Source organism: Lepidochelys kempii, chromosome 1, assembly GCF_965140285.1.
Source record: "Lepidochelys kempii isolate rLepKem1 chromosome 1, rLepKem1.hap1, whole genome shotgun sequence".
In the NCBI taxonomy this organism is placed as follows: domain Eukaryota; kingdom Metazoa; phylum Chordata; order Testudines; family Cheloniidae; genus Lepidochelys; species Lepidochelys kempii.
In genome coordinates, this window is record NC_136380.1 from 14,569,909 (window position 1) to 14,595,997 (window position 26,089).

The 26,089-nt window shown below is 46.1% G+C and overlaps 1 protein-coding gene across 5 annotated transcripts in view; it reads left to right on the forward strand.

Annotated features, from left to right (window-relative positions):
• Positions 1-26,089, forward strand: part of GDPD5 (glycerophosphodiester phosphodiesterase domain containing 5) — a 337,677-nt gene that overhangs the window by 305,254 nt on the left and 6,334 nt on the right. For 3 of the 5 annotated variants that reach the window (XM_073334846.2, XM_073334855.2, XM_073334883.2), the window contains 5 exons: positions 264-482; positions 3,003-3,160; positions 7,786-7,933; positions 17,917-17,999; positions 22,208-22,222. In XM_073334846.2, coding sequence (XP_073190947.1) covers positions 264-482; positions 3,003-3,160; positions 7,786-7,933; positions 17,917-17,999; positions 22,208-22,222 — 623 coding nt within the window. The remainder of the gene's footprint in view (positions 1-263; positions 483-3,002; positions 3,161-7,785; positions 7,934-17,916; positions 18,000-22,207; positions 22,223-26,089) is intronic. The other 2 variants (XM_073334865.2, XM_073334875.2) reach the window with 2 other exon arrangements.

The following is a 26,089-nucleotide window of genomic DNA, read 5'->3' on the forward strand; positions in this document are numbered from 1 at the left end:
CCTGACTACAGTTTGAATGGAAACCGACCCTTTCCCAGAAAAGACATCTGTTTTAATTAATCAGTATTTTCTGGCAAAAAAACCCTGTTGTGTTGGCCAACTTTCCCTAGCAGCTTGGCTAGTCACAAGGCAGATTTCAGGGGCAGCTGCCAGAGGTAACTTCATTGCCACCACGACGTGGGCAGAAATGAGTTCTGTCTGACCTCTGTCACAGCAGGGACCCCAGATGCATGGCAATAACTTTGACCCTTGTTTGTTTTCAGAGTGACCCCTTCTGGACTGCTGGCTCCCTCTCGGGTTCAGATTACCTGGAAGCTGCAAACCAATCGGTCTGTAAGCTGGCTGATATGTTGCAGATCGCCAAGGACAACATGTCAGTGATCTTGAACTTTCAGGACCTGCCACGAGATCATCCATACTACAGCACTTACATCAACATTACCCTGCAAACCATACTGGACTCTGGGATCCAGCAGCAGGCTGTAAGTCCTGCAGCGTTTTGGAGACAGGCTCGTGGGCTGGCTCTTTCAAGCTCAGAGGAAGAGGAGTTTGCTTTAGTAACTGGAGAAATCAGGGTTCCATGCAGAAGATTGATTTCTGGCCAGTTTTCTTTCTGCTGTAGAGGCTTTTGACCTCCTCTGTGCTTAGCCATGGTGAAACCATGCTGCTCACTTCCCGATTATAGTGTCCATCCTCTAACTCTCAGCGGTCTGGGGTGTTCCGATCCCAGAAAGCCTCTCTCTTCGTTCCCTTGCACTGCTCTCTTGCAATGTGGGTGCTGTTTGGGTCGCACCAGGATTTGGGCTGCCCCAGAGCACACAATCTGCCGGGGCTCACACAGGGAAATCAGGATGCAGGCAGTGCGGTATCAGGAGGCCTCGTCACAGCTTGATCCCAATGTTCTCTGAGGCTGAATGGTGCTGGGTCCTGCCACCAGGGGTGTAGGATGCAGAGACAATCACAGACCTCTTCATGTGAGTGGCTGTGCTAAAGTGCCCAGCAGCAGGAGCACGTGAGACTCCTCCAGCACAAGACAGCTCCTTCCAGTGTGTCCAGCTAATCCCCAGAGCCAGGTTTCAGTACAAAAGCGAAGGGAAGCCTCCCTCTCCAGTAAGCCCCCATCAGTTCCTGCCTCTTCCCACCTTTCAAGGAATTGTTGCCCCTTTGGCCAGATGGTTCCCAAAATCCGGCACCTTGCAGGGTGGTGTTTTCGGTTTGGATGAGAAATCAGTGATGCAGAGTCAGGGTATCTTAGCGTGATCTGTTTATTTACAGAATGTGCTTGTGGTCCTGTTTCCCTGAACAGAAGGAGGAACAAACATGCACACAGGCAGCTTCTGTTGGCAGAAATCCCATCCACACCTGCACTGTCCCAAGAAGCGGCTGCCAGTCTGCCTCTGCTTCTCCCCAGGGCTCCAGAGGTCCTGCTTGCTCAGTTACTCACTCCAGCTGCTGAACCTGCAGCCTCGACCCAGCTCCTAGGAAACCCTGTTAGCTGCATGAGCTCCCAGCAGCCACTCTCTTCCTTTAAGCAATGATTCTTTCAGGGTGGGAGAAGCTGGAAGTGGCAGGAGCTTACTGCAGAGCGAAGATTCCCATTTCCCAGGTTCAAACCTCGGGGCACTGGGGCAGCTCTTGAAATGTGACATCTGCTCAGCCCAGCCAAAATGGGAAACATCTGAGATTTCCCCCTCCTTCCCTTCTGATTTTAAATTGTTGAAAGTAGCTTACAGTCAAACATGCGGATGTGCTAAGCAGCTGAACATCTTGTGACTGTGAAATATTTCAGACTCTCCAGTTAGGTGAATAATACATCTGTATGCAGAGGAAAAATGGAAATATTTAGCAATCACACTTATGAAATGATTAGCCTGGGGAAGGATCCATTTTAAGCTGTCTTTCTAATGACTACTGCTGCCACCCGAGTTTCAATTAACCATGAGGCTACACCATCAGATATTTATTTATTTATTTATTTTTGTGAGCCTGTTTGAATTTCCGTCAGCTTTCCTGGAGCTCATTTTATCACAAGGGGAATCGTGCTCCCTTCTTTGCAATTGTGTGGGTGAGCTAATGCAAAGAGGTGAGCAAAATAATTATGAAAATACAAGCCCTTGGTAGTGAGAACAAAATCCATTTTGATGCACTCTGCCTAGTTCTATGAACTGAACTCCTTTGCTCCAGAATTTCCAGCCTAGCTGGCTGAAAATGTGCATAACCTGTTTTAAACTGTTTTGGTGCATTATTAGGTGAGCATTGATTAGTTATTCTTCATTGATTAGTGGAATTTAAGGCCAGAAGGGACCAGTATGGTCATCTGGTCTGACCTCCTGAATAACACCAAAGATTTTCACCCAGTAATTCCTGTGTCGAGCCCAGACCTTGTGACTGAGGGTAGAACCTATTATTGTTAATTGATTAAACTAATGTGTGTACAGTGCTTTGAAATCGGAGTGGGAAGTGCTAAAAATTGCCAGGTTTGAACGGATTTAGTGCTGATGGAAGTGAAGACTGAATAATTCTAGTTTGAGCTGGGCATAGTTTGGCCAGTTGCTGGAAAGCTTTTCCTACCCAGCTCTGCCAGAGCCTGCTTGGTATCCTTTCCATGGGTCCTTCTTGTGCTGAAATGGATGTTTTGATGGGCGCAAAGTGCATCTTAGCATGAAACCTTCCAATATCTTATCCCTTGTCCTCTGGGTTAGAATTTAAACCCGTGTCCCTCGAGCTGAAAGTCTGGTGCCAAGACCCCACATTGCCAGCTAGTCAGCCCTGCATTCAAAATGCAGTCAAGTAAAGACGTGTGAGGCTTTAAGCCCCTTTAAGCTGATTATAGCATTAGTGCAAACTCTCTAGCTTGGCTGTCCTTCCCGCTTCTTTGTACTCCAAACTGCTCAGAGCCTGTGTTCCTAACGCTTTCCCAGCTGCAGACAGGTTTCCGTCTTTGAGAATCATCTCTTTAATCAGAATGGCTCCATTTATTGACTCTCTCTCTGTATCTCCAGGTGATGTGGCTGCCCAACACGGGGCGGCAGCTGGTGAGGCGAATTGCGCCAGGTTTCCAACAGACTTCTGACATCAAAGCAGACGTGGAGCGCTTGAGAGACAAAGGCATCAAACAGCTGAACCTGCGGTACACTAAGGTCACCAGTGAGGACATCAGGTGCGGGCCTCAGCTTTCATTGGTCTGAATTTCCACTTGCTGTGTGCATGTGCTGTGTGCATTTGGCAAAGCCAAAGTATATAGCTGCTCCCTTGCCCCTTCCCATTGAGGCCTGCTGGGCTCTCAAGCTGTGGTCAAGCCAGGAACCAGGACCTGTGGCTCTCAACCCACAGATTCTAGTGATCACAGTGGTCTCTTCTGGCCTTGGAATCTACGGGTCTTTGGCCTTCTGGCTTCCAGGCAGCTGCTGTCCTTCCACAACAAAGAACTGCTCCCACCTAACAGGGCACATAGCTGGCTGTCCAGCGGGAGTTTTGCTGTCTGGTGGGGGGAGCATCTATAGTGGCAACATCACTTCAATCAAGGACAGACTCCATTTTCCTCTTTAATGGGCCCATCGTATCTGCTAGTCCATGGGAGACAGCAGGAAACTCCCCCTCAGCTACATCAGCAGCAGTGCCCTGTTGTCACTTGATGATGGGAGGATCTTAGTGTCTCCTACTGGAGACCCCTTGAATTTGTCAGCCCCGGTTTCACACCTACCTCAGGCAAAGGAGAGCAAGACACAGGCCAGGCTGAAAGTACAAGAAAAGAGGTTAATAGGATTGTAATTTCTTGCTAAGTAACGCATGAATCAATGGGTCACCGAGCAAACTGAGGCTGACCTACCATCAAGGGAAAGACGCGAAAGGAGCGAGATGCTGAGCACTTCCTACAGGCATTGTTTGCAGACACACCCAGATGCAGGGCAAACTCTCAGGCCATAAACGTTCCGACGTTCCATAGCGCTGGTTTGCGCTGCGGTTGTGTCCAAGTGGGGCAGAGAGGGGCAATGGCAAGCAGGGCCCTAGCTGAAACAGAGCTCATCCCTGTGTCCTAGTGGCTAGAGCCTGGGACTCAGGAGAAACGGGCTCTATTCCCCTGTGTGCCACTGGTCTGCTGTCTGTCTTTGGGCAAGTCATGTCCCCTATCTCTGCCTCCGTTTCCACATCTGTAAAATGAAGCTAGTGATCCTGACCACCTTTGTAAAGCGCTTTGAGATCTACGATGAAAAGCGCTATATAAGAGCTAGTTAGTTATAGTGTATATAGAAACCTCTTCTCTCTCCCTCCCTCCCTCCCCCCCCCCCCCCAAAAAAAACCCCCACAGTTATCGTCTTGAAGATTTTTGTCAAGCACGAGACAATCGACTCAACCCTTGCAGTGCTGAAGGGCTGAAAACTCAGACGAAGCTCCTCCTCGGTCTCTCTCCCTTTACTCCAGCATGCTCTTCCACCCCCTGACCCTGGCCATTTGCAGTCTAGTCAACCCGCTGCAGGAAACCTTCCTCAGTCCCCAGGCCCATTGTCCCCAGCAGAGCCACCTAGGAATTGACCTTTCTGGGCAGTTTTCAGGTATTATCTTCTGGGAACCGGCCAGTTTAGAAAGGTTTACAGGATTGAGCAGTGAGGTGGCTGACCAGGCCTTTAAAGACTTCTCAACAGAATCCCTCTCTCCTGCTGTATATTAGGGAATAAAATGTATTGCGTTATGGCCTCTGCGTTAAGGCTTTGCCACTAGCACCTAGTGGTCGTGAAAGAAGTTTCTTTATGCAAGTTTTATGACCTGCTAATTATCAGCATGGTAAAGGGGACACATCCTGGGATGTCCCGTGTTAAAATGTTCTCCTCTAGGACAAGCATCCCTTGCTGGTGTGGAGACCTTGGTCTCACAGCACTGAGACATATTTTGATGGTGTTGCAGGTAGGGGTGCTGGAACAATTTGTATAGCTGGAGTGCTATGATGGAAACCATGTATTTGGTGTTTGTTTTTACTACTCCAAGCCAGGGGGTGCAGCAGCACCCCTGGTTCCAGCATTGCTGGCTGCATGGATATCAAAGATCTTTCCTGATTTCTTTTTAGTTATTTACAGTGAGATCCCAAGACATGGAACAGTTCCATTGAAACTGGGACCATTGTGTGAAAATCTAGACCAAGGGCAGCCCTGGATCTGACTCCTTGGACAATAAAGGGGGTTGTGTAGTTTAAATACCTGTGCCACCCTAGTATGTTTGCCAAAGATCCTGTGGGAGAAGAGATTTATGTTATGATGGTCTGGCCCATTTCCAAGCGAGGGTCATGGAAGTAGAAGGAGAGAGTGGCTAATCTTAATAGCTTTTTACACGGAGTTTAGTGTGTGACAACATTAAGGGAGCCTTTTAGAAATCAAAATATTAATCATCTGATTCTCATTCCAATACCAGTTTCAGAGGAAGTTTAGGCAACTCATTCAAAGCACATCCAGCCAGTTTTTCAACCTGATTAGCAACCGCCCTTTGCGTCTCATTCATCTGCTGCTGCTGTGAACCTCTGATTTAGGCCAAGCTCCTGAGTTCTTTCAGACATTACTTTGTGCCAATATATTTGAACACAGCCTTTTAACGACCCTATTTAAATCGGCCTCGTTTCATGTTTAATTAGCCAATGCCGTCTTTCTTCTTGGTAGTATGTGGAGTTTGAATTTCATAGGGTGTGAATCAAAATGACCTCTGCTGCTAAAGTTAAACAGATAAGGGATGTGTTGCCCCTAGGTGACCTGGTTAATTTTTAGGATTTATTGCTTGCCAAATTTGACTTGGTCCTTAAGAAAACATGGAAATCAAACGGTTTGGGAGAGGAGATAATATTTTAAAGCTAGAAAGGAAAGTAAGTCCTGTTATGTAGGTAAGGACTGATGACTGAACTGCAGTGTATCACATTGTAACCGATGCTGTTTTTTGAAAAACAGATAGTTCATAACCCATGGATGTTAAATGGTTAAGGGCCAGATTGTGCTACTGCAGTGCGGGTTGCCACTGAGGACCAGTGTGGAGCTGTGCTGCGTCGGGGGAGCTGTCCAGACATGTAGATCGATCCAGGCACTGTGCCAAAGGGGATGGGGAAGGAATGAAGGCAAAATATGCCCTGTAACTTTCAGTGCATGAGATGCAGAGAGGTCCAGTCATAGGCTGTTCAGAGACTTGGGTTCTATTCCTAGCTCTGCCACTGACTTGTTGTGTGACCTTGGGCAAGTCACTTCCCCTCTGCCGCTGTTTCCCCTCCCACCCTTGTCTTGTCTATTTAGATAAAGTTCCTCCAGCATACGTACAGCGCCTAGCACAGATGGACCCTCTTGGTGCTGCTGTAGTAGAAATTAATACATGCTTTTAAATTCTAAATCCACATCAATTTTGGCCCAAATGCACCACTCCCCTTTTTTAGTTGTCGGATTCCTTTTACTAAAGCGTTGACCCTGTAATGGCAACTGAATCCTCTTTTCCTGCTACACACACCACGTTTGCACAGAGCAGCTAGTATTATGAATGTAGTTAATAAAAGCTCACTGCCTGCTGCTCCACTGCTGAAAACAAAACCAGGCCATGTTACATACGTTCCGGAACTAGAGGAACCAGCTCTGCCAGAGTGCTACAAGGAGCAATCTTACGATTGCCTGGTAGCCCCTGGTGCTCTGGGTAGAGCAAAGCCTTGCCCACCCTTTCTCCTTTCCGTTCATTCTCCATTTCTTGGAGAATTATGGAGAAGGGGTGCCCATCCGGCAATTGTGCGGTGGTTTGTTCTAATTATCCTGGCTCCGTTCTGTTTGCCTCAGCAGCCTCAAGAACCAAACCTGCCATGTTGGCAAACTGAAGGGTTCAACCATAGGGTTCAAAGGGACATTGCCACAGTCCTACATCAGACTCGTTAACTGGGGAGCTACTGACCACACGGATTGAATCAACCCTGATGAAATGCCATCCTTTACCACAAAATACATGTCCTAACTACTGTATATGCAGTGCTTACTCGGCATGACCAGCATTGCTTTCAAGAGTGTATAGCTTCACCCTCAATATTCAGTATAATCAGATCATATTAACAGCCTTGTGCTACCTCCATAATTACATATGGTGTTGACCATCTTCAAAGTGTTAATGAATCGTCACAATCAGATAAGGAAACTGAGGCAGAGTGACTTACCCACGGCCATAGATAGGATCAATATCCGCATTGCAACTCGAGAGTTCTTGTCTCCCAGTCTTGTTCTGACCTCTGAAGCAAACCCCTTGAAAAATGGATTCAAGCACTCAGAAGACTTGAGACCTCTTTTGTTAGCAAACAAGAGCCCCATAAATCTATGTCTGGACCCAGGCAGGAGAGCAAGAGTATGACTGACTCTTACATCGGTCTCCAGTTTAATTCAGTGACTTGCCCTTTCAGTATTATAGGCATCTGCAATGGCTGTTCATTTAACATCACCCTAATTAGGGACGCTTTTTAAAAATGTGTCCAGACTACCACCATGTGGAGTGATAGAATTATGTATATCTAAGCTGGAATCTGCTCTGGTGAGTGAATAAAGCTTTTAAGATCAAATAGTGGTTTAATAGGTTTTAAGGCCAGACAAGATCTTGTGTTTCAACATGACCTACTTCACCAAATTTCAAATCTGGCCACTATTAAAAAGCATGCTGTTTGTCAGATGACTCTAATCTCCCTTTGTATTTATTTCATGCGAATCACCCATGTATAGGATATGGCATTTTGTGTCCTCTGTTCACTGTACTTACAGAAATACTAACCTACTGCTCTGTTATTTTTCTCGGCAGGGAATACGCCGCCGCGAACCTGAGCGTTAATCTCTACATTGTAAATGAACCATGGCTGTACTCTATCCTGTGGTGTGCTGGTGTTCAGTCTGTCACATCTGATAGCTCACAAATCCTTAGCAAGGTGCCTTTTCCCGTTTGGCTAATGGTAAGCAAGACCACGTGTGAAATATCCATATGGTACATAAGATTCGCCTCCACTGTCATCCCTCTAAAAAACAGGGACAGATTTCTGGGTATGTTCGAGGCTGCTCTGTCCTGTAGAAGCCATACGTTAGAGGGGTAGGTTCAGCGGTGTGCTATCAAAATTTTAATGAGAGACTCCTTCAAAAATGTTCAGTTTTAGACCTACAAGATTCCCTGGGTTGGATACTTTCCCCTCTTCCCCCAGCAAAACTCTGTCTTCATACTCTTCTCTTATCCAAATCAATCAGTTCTTCCACTCCATGCCCCCCGGCTTAGTACCCTTCAACACACCATGCTCCCTCTCACCAATACCACATTGAGGTACTGTACCTCTGTGTGGAACCCTATCTGGCAGCTGTTCCTAGCAGCAGCAATGGTGATGGTGGCAGAAGTGGGTTTTCCCTAAGTCTGTCTATGGGATGTTAAGTGGAAAGTGGATCCCCTCTTCGAATGAGGTGGGTGGTCAGTTGGGGAATGGGCTCCCTTTGGTTGCTGAGGTGGCAGGTCTCCTCAGCTGGTGATAGGAGTGACAGAGCTGGACACCTCTGGCTGGTGGATGGGGAGCAGAGCTCTGGTCCCTTGCATAGTTCCAGCTTTCCAGCCCTGGGTGGGCAGGCACCAGTCAGGGGAGAGATGGGTGGCAGTGGCTCCAGGACTCATGCCTCCTGCAACAACAGTTTGCCCCGTCTCCTTATGGACAGCTAGAGCAGGGCTGTAGGGGTTGTGGAGACTACGTTGTGCAGTCCCTGCCCGCCATGTGTACCTAGAGCAACTGGTGGGGGCATGCTGGGAAGGGACCGTCCATTGTAGCAGCTGTCACAGTTGCAGCAATAGTGAGCCTGCCCAGAAAGGGCCCTAACTTTGAACAAGCTGAGTCCTTGTTTTCAGGGCAGTTTGCGAAACTCATTTTTGCTGTCTCCTCACCAATATAACCGGCTCCTGCCTGTGGTTATCTCTCCACTGTGTGGGGGGAATTACATCATGAAAACTGGCCCTGTCGGCCACTGAGCAGACAATGGCCCATCAAAAATTTGCATTTCCATGTATTTGGATCTTTGAAGCTTGAGAAAGCCAACATGAAGATGAAGTGATGTGAGGCTGCCGTGTCTAGGGATTCTCAAAGCAAGTCAAGATGGTTAAATATTCAGGGGAGTGGGGGTCTCTTTAAGAAATGAAGTCTCGTGCACCATTGCAGGGCTGGCGATTATCTAGTACTGACCCAAGAAACCCTTTCTGATCCTGCTCCATGAATCCATGACCCTGCAATGTCTTGTACACTATCTGCAGCTTGATCTTGGAGCTCTTCTTGGACCAGCTAGTCCTGGAACAAACAAGGTGAGGGCAAATATTGATTTAGTCTTAAGAGGCACACAGGATCTGGTCCAAGAGGTGAATATAGCTGAACTGCTAAATATATTTAATTATATATATATTTATATATAACACACTTCGGGGCGGGGGGGGGGGAATCCCAAAGAAAACCTCCACACCAGTAGTTAGCTTCAAAAAGGGGAACTATGCAAATTGAGGAGGCTAGTTAAATAGAAATTAACAAGAACAGCAACAAGAGTAAAATGCCTGCAAGCTGCAGGGCACCTTTTTAAAAACACCATAATAGAGTCTCAAGCTATATATACCCTAAATAAAAAACAAAACCAGTAAGAGGACCAAAAAAATGCCACCATGGCTACACAAGAGAGTAAAAGAAGCAGCTGGAGATCAGACATAGTTTAAAAATTTGAAGTCAAACCCTACGAAGGGAAATACTCTGGCAAGTGTGAAAGTATGATTAGGCAGGACAAAAAAGAATTTGAAGAGCAATTAAGAAAAAGACACACACACACAGCAATATTTTTTTGAAGTACATCAGGAAGCCTGTCAAACAGTCCCTGGGGCCACCGGTCGATCGGGGTACTAAAGGGGCACTCAAAGGAGACAAGGCCATTTCAGAGAAGCTAAATGAATTCTGTGCATCAGTCTTCACTGCAGAGGATGCAAGGTGGGGACTCCCACATCTGAGTCACTCTTTGGGTGACAAATCTGAAGAACTGACCCAGATTGACGTTTCAGTAGAGGAGGCTTTTCAACAAATTGGAAACAGTAATAAGTCACCAGGGCCAGATGGTATTCCTCCACGAGTTCTGAAGGAACTCAGATGTGAAACTGCAGACCTACTAACTGTGGTATGTAACCGATTGCTGAAATCAGCCCCTGTACCAGATGACTGGAGGATAGCTAATGTGATAGTGATTTTTTTTTTTAAAAAGGCTCCAGAGATAATCTTGGCCATTACAGGCCAGTAAGCCTAACTTCACTTCCAGGAAAATTGGTTGAAACTATAGTAAAACCCAGAATGGTCAGACACCTACATTAACACAATACATTGGAAGAGTCGACACAGCTTCTGTAAAGGGAAATCATGCCTCACCAATCGATTAGAATTCTTTGAGTGGGGTCAACAAATATGTGGACAAAGATGATCCAGTCGATGTAGTGTACTTGGACTTTCAGAAAGCCTTTGATGAGGTCTCTTACCAATGGCTCGTAAGCAAAGTAGGCAGTCATGGGATCAGAGGGAAGATCCTCTTATGGATCACTAATTGGTTAAAAGGCAGGAAATGAAGGTTTGGAATAAATGGTCAGTTTTCACAATCTAGAGAGGCAAATAGTGAAGTCCCCCAGCAAGCTGTACTGAGTTCAGTGCTGTTCAACATATTCATAAATGATCTGGAAAAAGGAGTAAGCAGTGAAGTGGCAAAGTTTGCAGATGATACAAAACTATTCAAGATAGTTAGGTCCAAAGCTGACTGTGAAGAGTTACAAAAGAATCTCACAAAAATGCATGACTGGGCAACAAACTGGCAGATGAAATTCAATTTTGATAAATGCAAAGTAATGTACATAGGAAAACATAATCCCAGCGACACATACAAAACGGTGGGGTTTAAATTAGCTGTTACCACTCAAGAAAGAGATCCTGGGGTCATCCTGGATAGTTCTCTGAAACCATCCGCTCAGTGTGCAGCAGTAATCAAAAAAGCGAATGTTAGGACCCATTGGGAAAGGGATAGATAACAGGACAGCAAATATCATACCATTGTATAAATACGTGGTACACCCACCCCTTGAATACTGCCTGCAGTTCGGGTCACCCCATCTCAAAAAAGTTGTGTTACAATTGGAAAAGGTTCAGAGAAAGGCAACAAAAATGAGTAGCGGCACGGAACAGCTTCAACATGAGGAGAGATTAAAAAGCCTGGGACAGTTTAGCTTCGACAAGAGAATACTCGGGGCTTGTCTTCGCTACCACGCTAAATCGGAGCAGTTGCTATTGGGGCAGCAGCATCTGATTTAGTGCGTCAACTTAATTAATCCACCTCAATGAGAGGCGGAAGCCATGTTAGTGGTAGAGTGTCTCCTGCTGACATAACGTGGTGTAGACACTGCATTAAGTCGATGTAAGTTACGTTGCTCAGGGGGGTGGTTTTTTCACACCCCCTGAATGGCATAACTTACATCAACTTAAGTGGTAAGAACGTAACATAAGAATGGCCAGACTGGGTCAGACCAAAGGTCCATCTAGCCCAGTATCCTGTGTACTGACAGTGGCCAATGCCAGGTGCTTCAGAGGGAATGAACAGAACAGGTAATTATCAAGTGATCCATCCCCTGCCGTCCATTCCCAGCTTCTGGCAAACAGAAGCTAGGAACAGCATCCCTGCCCTGGTGGTGTAGGCAAGCCCTAACAGGGGATATGATAGAGATCTATAAAATCATGACCGGTGTGGAGAAAGTGAATAAGGAAGTGTTATTTACCCTCTTCACATAACACATGAACCAGGGGTACCCACTGAAATTAATAGGCAGCAGGTTTAAAACAAACAAAAGGAAGTACTTCTTCACACAACACACAGTCAGTCTGTGAAACGCTTTGCTAGGGGATGTTGTGAAGGCCAAAACTATAACAGGGTTCCCAAAAGCACTAGAAAGGTGGAGGATAGGTCCATCAATGGCTATTAGCCAGATGGGCAGGGATGCAACCCCATGCTCTGAGTGACCCAAGCCTCTGTTTTCTAGAAGCTGGGAATAGACGACAGGATGGATCACTAGATGATTTCCTGTTCTGTTCATTCCCTCTGAAGCACCTGGCATTGGCCACTGTGGGAAGACAGCATGCTGGGCTAGTTGGACCATTGGTGTGACCCAGTATGACCATTCTTAAGTTCTTATCACCTCGTGCTGCAATGTGACAATATGTCTTACTATTAAAGCAGGGTAGTGGCTGGTCAGTATTTGGATGATTTATAATAATAATACCTAGCACTTCTATCACACCTTTCATCAGTAGATCTCAAAATGATTTACAAAGGAGTTCAGCGGTATTATTCCCATTTTACAGATATGGAAACTGAGGCATGGGAAAGCAAGGTGACCATGGTCACCAACAGGCCAGTGGAAGAGCCAGGAATAGAACTAGGTATATTGAGTTCCAGTGCAGTGCTCTGTCCTCCAGGTCTCATTGCCTCCTTTGTGAGCAAGTTCTGAATCAGCCCCCTCCATAAGCTAGGAGGGACGCTGGGCTCCTAGAGACAGTCTTTCAGAAGATTCCTAAAACTTGGTGACCTCTTTGCAATTGCTGTAGTTCCCATACTGTTCTCACGTGAGTTATTGGTGGTATTGTCTTAGTCTGATGCATGGTCAGATTCTAACTGGTATGATTATATTCTGCCTCCCTAAATTCCCTCTGGAAATTTCAGTGGGCTACAGTCTGTTGTGCTTCCTATTGTGTATCCTTATTCACACAAGAATTTTAGTGACATTTTGGTGGTGGTCGGAACAATTGCTGTGAAGTTATTTGGGCTCCTCCTGGATGAATGATGCAATGTAATCCTCAGTCATTCATTCAATCTACTCTTGTCACTGACTTTTCACAGGTGTCGGGCCACTGAAACAGGAACAGAGGCGAGGCCAGCTCAGTCGGTCACTTAAAAACAGAATTGGGTTAATTATTTTAAAACGTTGGCCAGTGGTTCATCTTCAAACATCAGAGTTTGGAAAAATACAGTGAGACCTGTCTTAATATATTGAGCTCTCTTATAGAGCACTGTTCATCCATAGATCTTAGAGTACTTTACAGAAGAGGGGCAATATCACTATTCCCATAAACTAAGACAAGAAGGAGAGATGACTTGCCAAAGGTCAGACACTCAGTTGGAGGAGGAACCAGGAATCGAGCCCAGGTCTCCTGACACTCAGTTCAGCGCTAGGCCACAATATCTCTCAAGTCACCACCACGGAGAACAATAAAAATGAGTTTCCCTCATCAATATTGCCTGCCACAAGAAAGTGAATGAGCTAAAGCCACATTGGCTTGTGCTGCACAACAAATGGGTGGATAAAAACAGGTGTATTGCAAAGAACAAGTCTGGTAAAGAGAAAAATATGTCCCGTCTTCTAAATTCTTCCCTTTGATGTAACCCCTGAGTTCTGTGGGAACTGTGTGTACATCCCAGATGGAGTTTGGTTCAATCTTTCCTTTATTGAGTCTTTCAGATGAACCCATACTTCAGTGCATACTGGTGTATAATTGGCTGCTGTTCACCATAAAACTCCCTGCGTACTGTAAGTGTCAGGACCATGTGTGAGTCGTACCATCTGAATTCTGTTCTGCCTAAATCGGAGTCTTTCGGAATTGATTTCAACCTGGGAGCTAGAGCAAACCTTTCGTTCTTGCTGAAAAGTGATGATCTCCAAGGCATGTTTCTTTATGGCCCTCAGGTGACCCCAGGGGCTTTGTTGCACTTTAAGGATGAATAGGGATGTCATTTCCATTTGCTGCTGTGGTAAATTAGTGCCAGCTGCATCAGTCTCTGGTAACTGAGGCTCCTTGCTGACAGAAATGCTCGCTCATGCCTCGCTGATTCTTTTCATCAGCCAGTTCCTGGTATTAATACTTCTAAGTCCAAAATGCAGATTCAGTTCAGCTGCACAGAAGCAATACTAAAGTATTTCCAGGGCTGTTATTTTAGGAGGTCCTTTAGGCCTGTCATGCCTGCTGCCAAGCGTATGAAGGAGAGATTTTTGAGGTGTAATTCTGTTCTTTTGCAATTATATACGTGCAATTTTCCTCATATCCTCTCTTGTGAGCAGAGGGCTTCTAATGAATGGCAGAGGGCTTCTAAGCAAAACTGTCAATACATGTCAAACGGTGAGATCTGATGGATGACTGCTCAAGTCTTGAACCAACTGAGCTCAGGGCTTGTCTGCACTTACCGGGGGTTCGACGTGTGGTGATCGATGCATTGGCAGTCGATTTAGCGGGTCTTGACCGCTGGTCGCTCTCCTGTCAACTCCTGTACTCCACCGGAACGAGAAACACAAAGGGAGTCCACGGGAGAGCGTCTCCAGTTGACATCGCATCATGTGGACCCCGCTGTGAGGGGATCTAAGTACATTGACTTCAGCTATGTTATTCACATAGCTGAAGTTGAGTAACTTAGATTGATCTCCCCCCATAGTGTAGACAAGGCCTCAGTTTTGTGTATCTCTGCAGAACAGATGTGTTTACTCTCCTGTGCCCCTTTCCCAGCAGTGCTCAGCATTAGGAGTTGTGGGAAGATTTCGGTTTATTGGTGTGTTGCAAATGCTGTCACTCGTAGTGTACGTGAATTAAAACACATAGGATTATTTCTGTAAAGAAAAACTATCTAACTTCTAAAGATAGTATTTTATTCCAGTTGAGAGAGAGAGCTGTTCAGAAAACAGAACTTTCATCCCATGGGACAGTCTGATATTTCAAAATTTTGTTCAAAATATCAAAATTTTTCTCGTGGAATGAAAAGTTCCAAAAAAACCCTTAAATTTGGGAATGTCCTGATGAAAAACTGGGCATTTTTTTATCAAAACGTTTAGTTTTGAAATATTGATGTTTTGGAAATCTTGATTCAAAATTAAATGTTTTGCTTTGAATTTTCCTTTCAAAAAATTGGAAAACACAGTCAATCAGCTTTTTCCCACCAGAAAAAAAAAATCGCTTTCAACAAAACTCTATATTTTGTCCAGAAATTTTCAGTTAAAATGTTTTGACCTGCTCAAATGAGAGGTCATGTGTCCGTGATGTTTGTTTTAATATAGTTAGTGTATATAGATAGGTGCAGTATGTTCAAACATTTAAATACAGATTTATTACAATGTCATTGTTTCACAGTTAAAAAATGCAAAGATTTAAAACTCCATCAGAAACATTGTTGGATAAAACTAATAGGATGTGCCAAGTTATGATACAATTTTTACAATATAAAATGTGCCATACTCAGCCACACTGAGACAGACAAACAGGAGTAGAAGCCATTACATGCAAGGAGATAGAATAAGCATTGCTGAAGGAAGGAATTACAGATTCACAGATTCCGAGGCCAGAAGGGACCCTTGTGATCATCTGATCTGACCTCCTGTGTAATATAGGCCATGGAACCCCTCACCCCCCAAAATAATTCCTAGAGCAAATCTCTTAAAGCATCCAATCTTGATTTATAAATTGTCATTGATGGGGAGTCCCCCATGACCCTTGGAAAATTGTTCCAGTGGTTAATTACCCTCATTGTTAAAAATGTATTCCTTATTACCAGTCTGAATTTGTCTAGCTTCAACTTCCAGCCATCGGATCAGTTAAACCTTTCTCTGCTAGATTGAAGAGTCCATTTCTAAATATTTGTTACCCATGTAAATACTTAGACAGTAGTCAACTCACCCCTTAACTTCTCTTTGTTAAGCTAAATAGATTGATCTCTGAGTCTTACCTTTTGTGGTCTGTTTTTCATCCAGGTAACCCGAACGTTGCGTGAGTGTAGCTTTTTTACATGACATATTCCATCTTTCTTCTTAAAAGAATAGAAAAAAGTGGCTTGCGCTTACTTGTATTAGCATTTATAAAGTCCCAATGACTCTCTCGCATCTTGTGTTTAAGCAGTGCCAGGTTTACAGTGGCGCCATGGAGCCAGGCCCATGCTCAGAAGGGGCCTTGGCCTGCTCCGCTTGCACTGTGCCCCGAGACCCCGCCGGCTCCCCCTGCCCACCACTTGCTCCTCTCGGCCTGGCCATTGGCCGGCCAAGGGCTCCTCTCTGCCCCCTGGCCCCACCCCCCCCGGCTCCTCTCTACCCCCTGGCCGGACCCCAGTGCACCTCCGGCTCCAGGCAGTCTCTGCTTCCCACTACCTGTGGGGCCCCACCTGTCTCCCCACCCGGAGCTGAGCTGCCTGGGACTGGTGCAGAAGCCTGGCCAGTCCCAGCCAGTTGTGTGTGTGTGTGTGTGTGTGTGTGTGTGGAGGAAGGACGACAGTGTCTGGGGCTTGGTTGGGCCCCTCTAGGCAAGTGCGTCTTGAGGGAGCCCAGCCGGGGCAGGCCCTGGCCTGGCTAATTGTGCCACTCCTGAGGGTCTGGAGCGATTCCTCGCCCTGGGACCAGCCCTGGCTGCGCTGCCAGTTCGGCCCGGCAGACACAGTCACGGCCCAGTAGGGCACTGGTGAGTGTGGCTGGGAGGCAGGGTGTGGGGGAGTGGGCCCCTAGGGAGCCTGGGGGGTGCTGGGCTGTAAGGGGGTGGGGAAGATGTGTGACTGGCAACTGCCGGTTTGTAAATAGTGCCCTCGCACTGGGCTGAGAGGAGCTGGGAGGCCCCTGCCATGCCATGCCCCATTGCCCCGGCTGGCCCCTTGCTTTAGGGACTGACCTCCCTGCACCATGCTCCATTGCCTCCAGGGGGGCCCACAGATATGTTTGGAGGCGGGCCCAAAAAAGGTTAATCTGGCGCTGAAGTGCACTGCTAACTTGGGGACTTAGCAAGGTGAGTGGGCTCAGCAAAGGGTGACCCTTTGCTTTATTGGAGATGGTTATATCTGCAGGGCTGTGTTAGCAGAGGTACATCGATTGGTATATCTGCCCTCTGAGCGTAACCTGAAGTCATTTTTCAATCACTTGACTTTTTAGTTAAAACTAGATACTCTCCACCCCCCTGCAGCAAAGCACATGATGTTCATGGGACTACTTGCATACTTAGGGACAGATCTTCAGCTGGTGTTGATCAAAAATCCATTGAAGTCAATGGAGCTATGCCCGTTTATACCAGCTTTGCATCTGCCACTGAAATGCAAAAACATGCTTGGACCTGGATTTGTAAAGGTGTTTAGGCATTGCTGCCCTCAGCATTGCAACACCAAACTGGTTTAGGAGCCTAACTCTCATTTTCAAAAGGGATTTAGGTACTCAGGAGCCACAATCCCATTGACAGTTGGTGGGATTTTGGCTTCTAAGTGATTAAATCCCTTTTGAAAATGAGGTTTAGACTCCTAAATCAGTTAGGCATTGCAACGCTGAGCCCAGCCACACTTAGGCCCAGATTGTTAAAGGGATTCAAGTGCTTAGCTTGAGGGCCTTGCTCCTCAATGGGGAGTGTGTCCAGGCCAAGTTTCAAACCTGAGCTGTACCTGCTGTAGTAAAACGTTCAAATCAAAGTTTGGGTAGAGAATTTCTTGAGGTTATTTTTTCACTCCCCCATAAACTCAGAAATCACCAAAGGCAGCTTAATTTCTTCTTCAGAGAGAGAGAGAGAAGATGTGGAAATGTTCAGCCCCAAAGGTGAGTGTTGTGAACACTGGTAGCATGCGAAAAGAGGGCTAGAATGGATGCTGCTTTGCAGGTCTTTCCTGGCAATGTGGTGTTCTTTAAAAGTAAAAAACTGGGGTAGCTTGAGGATCCAGATGAACTGGGATCCAAAATCCTGCTTGCTTGGGTGTGGCTACAGTAAAAAGAGATGTTTGGTCCATCTCCAGGGCACATCTGTGTCATGAAGTTTGTGATATTTCTGTATACGACAATCTATTTAGCCTTGAGTGCTCTCCAAATTTGGACAAACTGGAAGGTATAAGGTGTGCTTGTCTTTTTGTCTTCCAGCCTCCACACGAGTACAATCTAATCTGGATAACAGCTGATCTCATTTCATTTACCATAATTGTAGGAGTTTTTATATTCCAGAAGTAAGTAGCATTATCACAGATCAACTCTCATGTATTTGTGGTGTGTTTGTTCATCTCAAGGGTGGGGAGATGCAGTATTCTTTAGAGCCCTTGCTTATAATGACACTTATAATCAGCCCCAGTCCCAATTTACTTATCCCCTCACCTACCCCCACTCAGTTATAAGCAATTGAACGAGGCTGCTACGTGGGCCATAAAGATTACGATGAATGAGGACTTCTGAAAAGGGGTGGTCGTTCAAACTTGGTGTGGTTCTTGAGGTGGCACTAAAAAATGTGTGTGGGAGAGAACTGTCGATGCTTAAGAGAAACAGGAACCACAAGGAAAGAGCTTAAAATTCTTCAATGTTATATGAGGAATTCTCAGCAGCTCCAGAGATTCTCCCGTCATGGAAATGCTTTAGAACGCAAAGAAACCTCTATGAGTTGGGATGTTCTAAAATTGGAACGTTCAGTTTGGAAGAAAAGCATGAGATTGTCAGAACTTCGCCGATCACCTAATGGCTTTACAGTTCAGGTTTCTCTGAACGTGTGGAGAAAGGTTCCACACCCTTCTCTAACGGACAGAGGGAGCATAACTTCTACTAGCGAGTACTGGAAACTTCACTAAAGATAGCATAGCTAAGGTTGCATTTGGTTCCTTGGTTTATCTGAGGATTAAATATCTTTGTTAAGCATGGAAACAAATGCAGAACACAAACTAGATTACCTCCCTCGCTCATAGGATGGAGATCTAATTTTTTGGCAAGTTGCAAGTAAACCTACTTGTTTGCATTAGGAATTCATAATGGCAGGGTAGGGGAATGTTTAACATGTTTTTGGAACCCTGTAACAAGTATCGGTCACCCATGCCATGCTCTCCTTTGTTTATCCTGGGGGGAACCCTGGCACATCCCCTGAAACTTGCCTTTCCTCCTAAGAGGAACTTTTCATCACCAGTTATGACAATGTGACCTGGCTGTCTTGGAAAACCTGGACTCAGCAATAGATATGCTCTGAGGACAGGAAGACAGCAGGGTCTGCCTAAGGAAATGTGTCATTTTAAAACTCCACCTTCTCCTTTTCTGAGTTTCTCTTTGTAACCTTCTGTTTGGCACATCTGAACCACCACAGTGTGTGTACTGAATGGGCTGTAATTTCCATCCTGATTATTACCACAAACATCCTGGCATTAGGCACAGCAGTCGCCCATGAAACACCCGCTTCAGCTTCGCAAGCTAGTGATTGCGATGTCACGTTGCCCTCATTAAGTTGCTTTTGACTAATTCCCTGTGCAGATAATTACCTTGCTATTTTTGTAATGTGTTACAGTAGAGTGTCTGCAGCTGTTGAGAACCCCACTTACCGGCTGGACTCCATGCCAGAGACTAGAGCTGTCGTACTGCATCTAACTGGCCTCGTTCAACTCTGTTATATCTTTGCCATCTGCTGAATTCAGTAACCCAGATTCATAACGGGGTAACTCCAAGGCAGCGGAGTTATGCCGGCAATGAGTTTTGTTCACTGACTTCATTGTTGTGGCATAAGTGTAACTGACCAACAATATCCTCATATCACCTTAGGAAATTTCCCAGAAACCAAAAGTACATCTGTAAAATTATCAGAATTTTGACTGTATTTTGGATCTGAATAATATAGATTTTGAGGCCAGGAAGGGACCCTTGCGGTCATCTAGTCTGCATAACACAGGCTATAGAAAAGGAGTACTTGTGGCACCTTAGAGACTAACCAATTTATTTGAGCATAAGCTTTCGTGAGCTACAGCTCACTTCATCGGATGCATGCTGTGGAAAGTTTAGAAGATCTTATGAGATACACACAAAGCATGAAAAAATACCTCCTCCCACCCCACTCTCCGCACTCTTCATGCTTTGTGTGTATATAATAAGATCTTCTAAACTTTCCACAGTATGCATCCGATGAAGTGAGCTGTAGCTCACGAAAGCTTATGCTCAAATAAATTGGTTAGTCTCTAAGGTGCCACAAGTACTCCTTTTCTTTTTGCGGATACAGACTAACACGGCTGTTACTCTGAAACAGGCTACAGAATTTCACCTGGGACTAAAACTTGATTTCTTAAATTGCAGGTGAATCATACAAATCAAATAAACCCTTACCCCAGACGAACGCCAGATAAAGAAATGCATTGAGCACACTGGATCAGTCACAAGGGTGTGACTGTCTGACTTGCTCTCTTGTTCGGGAATTTTAAGGCCAGAGTGGCAACCATTTGACCCTTTGTTTCAGAGTCTTCAAGTCTTTCCGAAAGCAGTTCTACAGCAATTCCTCTGAATCCCTTCCAAGAATCTGCATCTTAAGACAGTCTGAATTTATGTATTTATTTAATCTTTCTATGCTACATCCCTTAAAAACCAGGCTATTTAGATATTTACCCAGGCTACTGAGAGTGTGGAGAGACAGGGATAATTTCCAGTAATCATGGATTTTTAAACGGCCAGAAAAGGAATGTAAAGAGCATGGTGAGAGGTGAAATGAGCAGACATTGAGGGAGTGGTAGAATTATTGTTATGTAAGTGCCTGAAATCCCCATTGTGCTAGGTGGTGGTAAGAGCTCAGAAATACTCTTGATGACCATATATAAATTCAAAGTTGGTGCAAGCAGGGACACTTGCAGTTCACTTCAGTAGTACCTGCTTTCCCTAGGGCTGAATTTCATCCCTTGTATTTACCCTGTAGCTCATAATGTGTCCAAACCTGTTAGTGGAATTACCCAGAGGCCTATAGTTTGCAGGGTCAATCAGTTACAGGTGAGTATTAAAACCTCCCATAGCCAGGACTTGTTACCTTCCAAAGTGTCTCTTTTAAAGACTTAAAAAGAAGAAGAAGAAGCAAAATTCAACGCCACAAATTCCAATTGCTGTAACTAAAGCCAAGGACTTGCCTTTACAGATGTGGGACTGGGAACCTACACTGCTGTCCTGTGGTTGTCACTCAGAGGGAGCCATTCCCATGGCTCATGCCCGTCTCTGCCGTGTGGAAGTGTTGGTGCTGCATTTGGGGAGTTCAGAAACCAATCCCCAAACCCAGCTGAATCATTCTCTCTCCCTCTCTCTGCTGCAGTGAGACAGGCTCAGAATCTGACCCTTGTGGATTCTTTGCAAGTCTTGCTGGGCAAATCAGTTACTTCCTTCACCCCAAGGATGAGGCGATGGGTTGGAATGGAGCCACACCTTAATGTGCTCGTCCTACCCCCTAGGCATAGCTTTCCTGCTTTCCATAGCAGGGCTGCACTTTATTCTACTGTTCAGCCTCAGCCCTAGTGACCAGATGTCGAATCTCTGTGGTCTCGCTAGTGGGGAAGTACCGACTATGATGACGTTCTAATCCAGGGGTGGGCAAACTTTTTGGCCCGAGGGCCACATCTGGGTATGGAAATTGTATGGCGGGCATGAATGCTCACGAAACTGAGGGTTGAGGTGCAGGAGGGGCTGAGGGCTCTGGGGCGGGGGCAGAAATGAGGAGTTCAGGGTGCGGGAGGGGGCTCCAGGCTGGGGAAGAGGGTTGAGGTGCAGGGTGGGGGGGTGAGGGCTCTGGCTGGAGGTGCAGGCTGCAGCGTGGGGCTGGGGATGAGGGTTTGGGGGCATAGGAGGGTGTTCTGGGCTGCGACTGAGGGTTTCGGAGGGTGGGAGGGAGATCAGGGCTGGGGCAGGGGGTTGGGGCAAGGGAGGGGGTTGGGTGCAGGCTCCGGGCAGCGCTTACCTCAAGCAGCTTCTAGAAGCAGCGGCATGTCCCCCCTCCAGCTCCTACACAGAGGTGCAGCCAGGCGGCTCTGTGCACTGCCCCGTCCGCAGACGCCACCCTGCAGCTCCCATTGGCCTCAGTTCCCAGCCAATGGGAGCTGCAGGGGCAGTGCGAGGAGCCCCATGGCTACCCCTACGTGTAGGAGCCGGAGGGGGGACATGCCGCTGCTTCCGGGAGCCGTGCGGAGCCACGGCACCTACAGAGCGGGGTAAGCCCCGACCCCACTCCCTGGTTGGAGCAGGGCAAGCCCCAGATCCTGCTACCCAGCAGGAGCTCAAGGGCCGGATTAAAACATCTAAAGGGCCGGATGCGGCCCCCTGGGCTGTAGTTTGCCCATCCCTGGTCTAACTGATCTTTTTTGCTTTCTTGCCTTGTTTATTTTTTTACTGCTCTGACTATTGTGCATGTTCCTCCTCTTTCTCTCTGCTGCATTCTGGCATCTCACAGCTATCACATGATCAGGTAATTCTGGTGCTTTCCTCTTCCTCTTCTCATTCCACCCTCCTCTTTCTTTCTGGTAGGGCTTCACTGCAGACTGAGATAATACAGAACACCCCCTGAATGATGCTTTAAACTGCACAGCTCCGCAAATGTCTTGCTGAGTGTCTGAGTCGTAACTTGTTCAATAGTTACTAAAATTAGACTGCCCCCATGCCACATCCAACTGACCCTTCTAGAGACACTTGGACATTCCACGTCAATGGTACAAGCCACTTCCCTTTGCTGGAGGGTTTATTCTAGGATACCTGAGCACCTTTTAATTAGGTAACCTTCAGGAAACCATGGTGCTCTCCAAGTAGAAATATCCCATTGCAAGATTACCCTCCAGGTAGCATTTTTATAGTCTAATCATATTTAGTCCTTTCCAAGTTAACAAATTTGGCTTCATAATTTATATACAATATTTCAGTTTTTTTACCCCCTCTTGGCAAATTTCAGTTACTCTGAGAGAACTGGGAAGGAGTTGTGGTGCACTGAGCGTAAAGCTGACCGTAGTTCTTGGCAAATCTTCTGAGCCAGATTCTGTTCTCAGTTATACCAGCATAATTGTATAGCAAGGGAGTTACTCCACAGTTCTCCCGATGTGTCCTAGATCCCAGTCTGGCTTGTGGTGTGCGCAGCTGACATCACGCTATCTCCTTAAGGTGTAATGTATCTGCCATCCAAGGCAAAATGCGGCATCATTATTCACCCCCATCGTCAAAGTGCTGTCTTTCACTTTTCATGATTGTCTTGGCAACGATAAGATATTAGCAGGGGGGAGGGGTAGTAAAAGATTTGGCCGTCAGCTGCTGCACTGGTCTGAGCTCAGAATCTTTCAAGATTCTTCTTTCACTGACACCACTATAAACTGGGAGTAAATCCACTGAAGTCAATGGCATTTTGCCAGTGTAGGTTGGAAGAGGCTCAAGACCCCAGGACACTGCATTTCAGGCTCCCTGAAATACTCTTCTGATTGTTTATTGTATTGGGCTGTTTCAGTTGTTTTTGCCTTTAGGGACTATTTGAAATCTGTCCTCACTCTGCAGTAAAGCCTTCACCACTTTTAGTTCTATGTTTGAACCAAACTCTTCATGTGTAACCTTCTCCATACATTTAGCTCTGAGCAATGAGATTGTATTACTTATAAATGTCCCAGTGTGTGTGTGTCTCCTTTTTTATTTTCCCTCCTTTGAGTTTGAACATTTGCCATTTGTAAGTATTGCCTGCTAGAAGGTACGTGACGACTTGCACAGTTGTCCTCAGTTTGCAGAGTAACTGGATCTCTTGTTATCTGAAGCTGCCTTTTAAAATGGCAGCGAAAAATACAGTGAACGTTATGGGAATGTTATTGATGTGGAGCAAATTCTTCCTCAGGTACACAGGCTCAGTTCACATCAACATCATTGAGAAATGTGCATGTGTTTCTATGGCCTTTCATAGCCAAGGTGATCAGACTAGACATGTTAAATGCTCACTGGAATTTTTTTTTTAAAGGGAATTCTGGATTCCAGGCATATACTAAATGTTGAAAACCCCTTATATAGCATTTCATCTGCGATTGAGTCTCACAGGACCCTGACCCAAACCAATGTGTTATTTTCAATTCTGTCTAAAAGTAAAAAGCACATACCCCATTTTATTTTAAAAAAAAAATGTCTTGGGTTTGTGGGACTAATGATATTCAACATTAGGGTTCTGTCTTGTTTTCAACTGTCCTGTGCAAACTATATTTTCCACTGGTTCATTCAAGCCATACTTTGAGTTAAGCCTAATTGAACGTGTACCTGGTTCTTTACATTATTCTGAAAATCTGGGTGGTAAGAGATGATGGAAATACAGTGGTTGCCATTAACAGCTTATGGTTAGCTAATAGTTACCATATGGTGAGGCTGGCCATAACTTTGCCCTACACTTAGATTAGGAAATAACCGTGCTATCCTGATAAATTCTGACTGCTTAACGCCAGCCACTCTATACTTCACACTTAAAATTGCCTACAGTCTGCAGACTGTGGGCCCTGTTTAGCTCTCCTCATCCAGGCAAAACATCAACCACAGGGACCTCTACAGTCATTGGGAGTCTTGCCTGGGTAAGCATCATTACCCTCGTAATTTGCCTCCACCCCCCAAAAGCCGGGGGGGAATAGCAACCTGCCCTTTAAGCCACTAGGTTGCAGCTATTTCAGAACCATGAGGCAACGAGTTCCTAAGCTGAGGGCTGCTCACAGAACATCCTGCCAGCAGATTTCACCCCTCTTATATGCTGAGCAGGCTCTAATTCATGCCCTGGCACTGAGCACGCCGTTAACCCGCTGTGGGGTGTAAGGGAGAAGGTCTGTTTTATTACCCCATTCAGTCACCTCTGAACTTGGCCTCTGGCCTTTCAGCTGTGTGTCTGAACCAAGCCTCAGTCATGGCCAAAAATATCTAGTTCCGCTGGGCCTTTCCTTTAGGGATGGGACACCCTGACGTAGTTCGTCTTGCACACCAGCCAGAACGTTGAAAGTTGCAAGTACCCGAGAAATGTATAGGACAGAACTTCACAGCTGACCATTTCATCATGGGCCATGACTGCAGAGACCCTGATCCTGCTAGATGTTGAGTAGCTGCAACGCTGATTTCAGTGGGAGACGAGAGCCCTCTGCCCTTCGTTGGGTTGGGCGCTGATGTCAGCAGCTCTTTTCTTCAAAGTCAGTTAATGGCTCGCCTTGGAACATCCTCTGAGCGCGTTCAGGAGGACATTTATTTAGCAAGTCATGCTCCGCTCCACCACCTCTTGCCTCATCCAGATTGCTGCTGTACATGCCTTGGCTCTGTCAGCCCACTGTAGCTTTGTCCATCCCACGCTTTTTTCCTCTCCCTTGTAAAGAGCAGTCTCCTGCCTGCTTGTTGTTGTAACACCAACAGACCCCTGTCGTCAGCGGGCGGGATCGAACCTGGGACCTTGGGAGCTGAGTGCATGAGCCTCTACCGCATGCGCTAAAAGCCAGTTGGCTGGTAGCTAAGGCTGTAGAGCAGACTTATTTAACTCTAAGTGGTCTCGATGTCACAAGATGAGACAGAACACTGCACCCAGGAAGTGTGTGGGTTACATACTCCCCCAGCTGAGGAAGCGCATCCTGAGCTTCAGAGTCTTCCCAGTTGAAATCCCGGACGAGCCCCCACTTGTAACACCGACAGGCCCCGGTTGTCGGCAGGCAGGATCGAACCTGGGACCTTGGGAGCTTGGTGCATGAGCCTCTACTGCATGAGCTAAAAGCCAACTGCCTGTTAGCTAAGGCTGTAGAGCAGATTCATTTTCTCTCTCTCGCTAAGTGGTCTCGGCGCCACTAGATGGGACAGAATACCCAGGATGTGTGGGGGTTACACAGTGTTTTATAAAGAGTTCCAACAGTGCAGAAAGGCTGCACAGGGCGTAACTCTGCCTGAGTATTCCTAGAACCTTTTGAGTAGATTTTTTTTGTTTGCCGGCTGTGGGCCTGGTCCTGTGAAGTGCTGAGTACCCTTAACTCAGGTGGACTTCAGTGGGAAGTTCCCCACCTTGCACTAGGTGCTAAATGCCTAGCAAATGGATTCCTTGCAAGAGGTAGTATTGATTTTGCCTTGATATTCCACTAGGTGGCGCCAGATAACTGGAAACCTGACAGGCTTACATCTTTTTCAGTTTACACTCATCCTAGATCTTGATGAAGTATCAACATAAAGTTACGGATCTCTTTGTTACTATGTAAATAAGGGAGAACTAGCTGAGATCCTTTACTGAAAGCTAGAACCTGATATACTTCCCCCACAGGGAAGAGAGTTGGACTGCGTGTTGGTGGGAATCACACCCTCCTATTCAAAGGCA